Source organism: Myotis daubentonii, chromosome 1 (assembly GCF_963259705.1).
Source record: "Myotis daubentonii chromosome 1, mMyoDau2.1, whole genome shotgun sequence".
Classification (NCBI taxonomy): Eukaryota; Metazoa; Chordata; class Mammalia; order Chiroptera; family Vespertilionidae; genus Myotis; species Myotis daubentonii.
Window position 1 is genome coordinate 175360928 of NC_081840.1, and position 6893 is coordinate 175367820.

Here is a 6893-nt window from a genome sequence, read left to right on the forward strand (position 1 = left end):
AAGAAAACAAAACTGGGTTAAAAAGGTAAGGGAACCCTAACCAGTTTGGCTCAGTGGATAGAGTGTTGGCATGCGGACTGAAAGGTCTCAGGTTCGATTCAGGTCAAGGGCATGTACCTTGGTTGTGGGCACATCCCCAGTAGGAGTTGTGCAGGAGGCAGCTGATCCATGTTTCTCTCTCATGTTTCTAAATCCCTATCCTTCTGTCTTCTTCTCTGTAAAAAATCAATAAAATATAAAATATATATTTTTTAAAAAGATGAGGGAATTAAGAAGTACAAATTGGTCGTTTCAAAATAGTCATGGGAGGTAAAATACAGCATAAGAAATATAGTCAATAATCTATATATATATATATAAAGAGGTAATATGCAAATTAGGCCAGGACACCATAATGGGTCACGACCAGACAGGAGGAGGCTGCACACGCAGGTGAGGCCCAGAGTGGAGACAGAGACAGAGACGGGGGGCCTGCCCGAGCCCGTGTGGTGACTCCGGTGGCCCAGAGAGGACACAGCCCGGGGGCCAGGAGGGCCTGGGGCAGAAGTCAGGCACAGGTCCCGGCTGCCTGTGGCACCAGTCCAGCCTGACTCCTGCGGTGGCCTGTGGGGTGCCTCCTCGCATAGCGGGAGGCAGGCACCTCCTCGCACGATTTCAGTCGTGCGCTGGGCCTCTAGTATTGTAATAACTATGTATGGCACTAGGTGGGCACTGGAAATATTGGGGGGAACACTTTGTAAATTACTGTATGATTGTCTAACCACTATGTTGTACACCTGAAACTAATACAAAATAATATTGAATGTGAGTTATAATTGAAAAGTAAAATTTACTAAAAAGAAAAAATACCATAAGTACACACACAAAAATAAAAACCAATATGCTGTTGTTAGCTTTCTGTGTTGATATATAAAGAGCTCCCTCGCCTTATTCTTTTTTCTTTTTGGTTAATCCTTACCTGAGGATACTTTTTCTATTGATTTTAAGAGAATGAAGGGGAGAGAGGGAGGGAGGGAAAGAGAGAGAGAGAGAGAGAGAGAGAGAGAGAGAGAGAACACATCAATGATGAGAGAGAATCATTGATAGGCTGCCTCCTGCATGCCCCTACTGTGGATCAAGCCTGCAACCTCCTGGTTCATAGGTCAAAGCTCAACCACTGAGCCACACTGGCTGGGTACAATACTACTTTTCTCATTTGTCCCACCTTTACTGCATATTTTATCTGTCTGAATGAGCTATTCTGTATTTGTTCATAAGGAATCTCATCCAATTCTTTTTGTCTCACTTCTCTTAACTAATCACAAAATTTAACATCTGTGTCCCCAAAATGTTAGTCACCCAGTTTGGTGACATTGGCAAATTTGAGAAGTTTATTTAATTATGTATCTTTTTTTCTAAATCATTAGTAAAATGTTAAAGACTCAGGACCAACTCTTGTGCAACTCCATCCTAAGTGCATTTATTCTAACACCCAGATAACAAAGGCCACTTTTTAGGGATTGCATGCTACTCAGTAGAACATATACCAGGGTGGTTGATTACACAGTGAAGATGTAACATGGAACTAAGTAAAAACTCTGGAAATGAAACAAAGACCTAATAAAGTGGTGAAGTTAGATCATCAAAGCCATATTAGGGTTCCATATAGACATCCAGGACCTAGAGCCGGACACATTCCTGTATTTTAATTCCTTGACACTTAAGAAATTATTCACTAAAACATCTTAGTATATAATAACACTTGCATAATGGTGTCTGACTTCTTTCCCAAAGCTTCTAAAGATTTAAAAGTGAATTTATCAGTCTTAATCTAGCTAAATTATTTTTTGAGTCTTAGTTACCTTTATACTCCTCATTTGCATAATAGGGACTATAGTCTCTCCTTCATAGGGTGTTGTAAAACTTCAAGGAGATAACATGTGGAAAATGTTTAGCACAGTGGGCAGTACATGATAAACACTATGTAAATGGTTGTTGTTATTAGTGCGAAAGCAGCTACCATCTTTGAGTATCTAGAATGGGCTAGATGCCACAAGTCAGTTAGGTTACAGTTTCCATAGTAACAGAACGTATTTGTTTAGCACTAAACTAAAGCTGAAGCCTCTGTGAAATGATTTGCTTCTGATTTCAGTTTGGGACCCACCCTGGAACCTGAGGAAGTGGTGAGCAAGCTGATGAAGGGAGTCCTGACTAACCAGAAAATGATTTTTGTTCCATCTTCTATAAGCGCTATGACAGTGGTGGAAAGGTAAGCAACAGTTATGTTTGCCAGCATTATGAATATTCACCCTACATGTTTTTACTCAGATTTAAGACCAAATCTTTGTAGAGTACAATGAAATGGAATTAACAAAAATAATAGGTTTAAAGAATCCACCAATTTTTAAACTACATTTGTTAGTTATTGAAGCAAGATTAGTGTAGCAATTGGGTAAATGAACTGAATAATTTCCACAAGTTTTTACATGTGTTTTTTTTTAAAGAAATTTCTTTAAATTTTTTTATATTTAATTTTTAAAAATATTTTGGAAGTCTTATCTTATAAATGAATAAATATGAAGAAAGACTATTTTTAAACATTAGTACATAATAGGACAATGATATTGGAGGAGACCATAGTTAAGTTTTATTTATTCACTAGAGGCCCGGTGCATGAAATTTGTGCACTCGTGGGGGGGGGGGGGGAGTCCCCTCAGCCAGGCCTGCGCCCTCTCGAAGTCCAGGAGCTCTTGGGAGATGTCTGACTGACAGCAGTCAGACATCCTTAGTGCTGCCGCAGAGGCAGGAGAGGTTCCCACCACCACCGCTGTGCTCACCAGCCATGAGCCCAGCTTCTGGCTGAGCGGCCCTCCCACTGTGGGAGCACACTGACTATCAAGGGGTAGCTCCTGTGTACAGCGTCTGCCCCCTGGTGGTCAGTGTGCGTCATAGTGACTGGTCGTTCCGCCATTGAGTCAATTTGCATATTAGCCTTTTATTATATAGGATTTAAATATACAACAGATAATCATTGAGCCCTTATTTTTGTGCAAAATCATACTGAAGCACAGGAATTGCTAAATAATTGTAGAGGTCCTCGAGCCTCGCTACCTCAGATGTGGTCCACGGACCAGCAGCATCCACATCACCTGGGAGCTTGTTAGAAATACAGACTATCCTGATCTCCTGAATCAGAATTTGCATTTTAATAAGATCCACAGGTGATCTGCATGCATATTAGATTTAGAAGCATTTCTTTAGAGCAGTAACTCTCAACTTAGGTGCACATTGGAATTCACCTGGGAGTTTTAAACATGCTCGTGCCTGAGACCTACTCCCCAAGATTCTGAGTTAATTGGTCTGGAGTGTGGCCTGGTGTCTGAGAGATACAATACTTTCCCGGTAATTCTAATGTAATGTCAAGATTGGAACGCTTTGGTTTAAAGAATGCCTCATCATAAACATTGTCTCATCACTCATCTGGGAAAGCTGTGTGACAGTGAGGCTGGTCAGGTAATGAGGGGAAACGGAAGAGGCGGCTAAGGTTAAAAAAACCCCAAAATACTCTTCCTGTTCCTAGAGTCCAGCTTCTCCCTCGTAGTAGGGTATCAGGATCACTGGGGAAGTCAATTTAAAAAATAGATTCCTGCCCTGGTCGGTGCACCAGAAGGTCACTGGTTCGATTCTGGTCAGGGCACATACCCAGCTTGCGTGCTCAATCCCCAGTAGATGACATGCAGAAGGCAGCCAATTGATATTTCTTTCCTCCCTCTCTAAGAGAAAATTTAAAATATCATATATATTTAAAAAATAGATTCCTCACCTCTTGAGTTTTTAATATAGGATGTTTGAGTTGGGACCCAGAAATCTGTATTTTAACAGGCAATTGCCACAAGCAGTTGGTTCAAAGATCATACTTTGAGAACTACAGACCTAGAGACAGAAAAAAATGTAAGAGACCAAAAGCATTAGGGCAGATGTCAGGTTTTTAGCCCCTTCTGCTAAGGGACTATGGTTGAACATACTTTACAGGTTTCGGTAGTAAAGCCAGAGCATCTCCTTGGTGGGTAAACAAGTTAAAACCTTTGAGGTGTTTAGCATTCGACTTGTCACATCACCGAAGTAGGCACTCAGTGATTACAATGCTTTAGAATATAACTCTGTGAGGGAAGGAATTTGGCCTGTTTTCCTCACTATATCCCCTGCACTTGGAAGAGTGGATAGACACATTCCAGGCATCAAAATGTTTGCTGATTGAATAAGTTAATTCAGTTTCCTAAACCTTTAACACAGAGACTCAAGGTTTGTGCTCTGGAGTTAGGCGAAGCTGTGTTTGTGTGACTTGCCTGCAACGTGAACATGAACTTTTTTGAAGCTCAGTTTCTTCATCTGTCACATGGAGGCAACAATAAGACTTTTCGGGTTATGAGGAATAAATAAAATAAGGCATTTAAAGTATTAAGTACCCTGTAAATACTCAATAAATGTTATCTACCATTGTTACTTTTATAATTACTATTACCATTGCCTGATTTTCCTCTGACTATGAGTGTTCAGTGCTCAATTTCCAAACTGTATTTGAATGCCATCCAGGCAGATGTCTGTATATAGTTTTACTGACTTACATAGTCTCTTTAGTTTCTCTCAGACTCATTGGAATATGACCTGTTCCTCAAAATTTTTAACTGTAGAGTGGGGAGAAAAAAATTAGACCTACTGGATGTCTATCACTGTGTGTAAGGCATCTTATATTAACACATTGAATCTTCAAATAACACTGTGGGGTAGGTGTTAATTTTTTCCATTTACATGTGAGGAATTTAAACTCAAAAGTTAAATAACTTGTTCAGCATTATGCTGAAAACCAAGTGAATTGTCTGCATTTTATTGAGCAGTTCTGATTCCCCAGTCTCTTAGTGGGCCATTTTGATAATATACTGGATTGTAAAGTATAAAATTAGTTACTATTCTCACTTCTTTTCCAATGTCAGGTGTGTTTTGTGTTTTTAATAAAGCCTTTAGCATCTCAACTATTCAGTTCTATACACCTCTCACAGATCTTTTGAAAAATATAGAATATATTTATTTTTAAAAACAAATATTTCAAGTCACTTCTACTCTAAAGAATTAAACCTTTCTTTTCCTTAATGAAAAGAAAATGGATTTAATTGGAAAGAACATATAGCAGTGACTATGTGTTAAAATTCTTAATCTTGTTTAAAATGAACATGGACATGATGCATGATAAAAGTATTTTAAGAGAAGATATCTTAAAAATGCACTTGATAGTAATTATATTTTTATATATATATCTTTCTTTTAGGATCTTTCCTGAGCGTTTCCTGGCAGTTTTAAAACGGAAGATCAATGTTAGGTTTGACGCAGTTATTGGATATAAAAGTAAAGGAGAATAAGTACTTGGTTTTTTGGAAATTGATTTACCAGGTTTAAGTTGATTCCATCCAATGTTAATTAGAATTTTAATGTTTGAACTTCTGCTTTTATCTTTTTTTCCCCTTCAATATCACCTTTTGAGGCTCTGGCAGTCCTCATTTATTATCACTGTTCTTTAGCTGAAGGCTAATTTCATATAATACAAAGAGAAAAATACCTGAGCAATTGCCTTATGGAAAATGGAGAAAAAAGAACAAAAGCAGTTTTACAATAATTTCTAAGATTACGTGGCTCATGTGAAGTTTTGCAAAATTTGTACTATAAATGCTTAAGATACATTTTATTTTTAATTACACTTAAATTTTATATAATTCACGTGTTTCTTTTCCCTATTGTACATAAAATGGAAATTTCAAGCTCTTTAAATATAATGAAGGACTATATCTAGTAGCATTTCATAAGGAATTTTTACGTGATGTAAGAAATGTTCAAACATTTCATCTTATACATCACCACTGTTTCCTGAGAGATACCTCATATTTCAATGACAAACATTTCAGTACAGGGAAACTGGAGGTGGACACATGTTGCAAATAAAAAAAAAACATCATTGGGATTTCAGGTAGAGAAATGTAAGGATGTACCCATAAGTGACAAAATAATAAATGGATCAAACTTAAACTTGTGGTGCTTCCATCTTTGTGTTTTGAATAAAACATGGCTTAATCTTCAACTGAAAGGAAAATGTATTATGTACTCAAAGGTCTTGTTTATTTTTTGTTTTGTTTTGTAGTGTCTGGAAATATCTCAGATGTGAGACTCAGTGAGATGGTAATATAAGTTCAGACTTATAAATTGAAAAAATAAGTAGGTTTGTTGGATTTCTATTAAAGAAAAATATTTTCAAGACTGTGTTAGACACATCAAGTAAAGAACATACATATGAAGTGAAGAACTTTGTTCTTATATCAGAAAGTTCATACTCAGAAAACATAAACCTGAGTAACTGAACCCTGTGAAATGTAGCAAATGAAACACATTTAGGTTCAGACACTTCATGGTAAAAGATTTTGATCCATTTTATAAGCAGGAATTAATATTTATTCAACATATGTCAGGTGCTATCTTAAACACTCATTGAACAAGTAATATTAATGCCACTGCAGATTCTAAGGACCATATGACAGTCTGTTTAAGGAAGGTTATTCTATAGATTCTATACCATAAAAGAGAATTTCAGAAGGTATCATTCCTACATAAATGTCTCCCTTTTGTCCATCAGCTACCTTCCTCTAATATAGAGAATCAAAACACAATTACTGTTGGGCTGTGTTCAACATTTGGTTGAAGTAAAGACACATCTCAGTAAAAATGCCTGCTTTCCAAATCATCATTACGTTTGAATACTGTGACTTCGATTCCTCTCCGTACATTTGTCATACTATAGTAGCACCCTACTAGAGTATCTATAATAATAAAAGCATAATATGCTAATTAGACCAGACATCCTTCCGGATGTC

General features: G+C 37.3%; 1 protein-coding gene across 1 annotated transcript in view; it reads left to right on the forward strand.

Annotated features, from left to right (window-relative positions):
• Positions 1-6054, forward strand: part of HSD17B11 (hydroxysteroid 17-beta dehydrogenase 11) — a 28126-nt gene extending 22072 nt beyond the window's left edge. Inside the window, exons 6-7 of the mRNA XM_059665908.1 lie at positions 2132-2248; positions 5303-6054. Coding sequence (XP_059521891.1) covers positions 2132-2248; positions 5303-5393 — 208 coding nt within the window. The 3' untranslated portion in view covers positions 5394-6054. The remainder of the gene's footprint in view (positions 1-2131; positions 2249-5302) is intronic.
• The last annotated feature ends 839 nt before the right edge of the window (positions 6055-6893 follow it).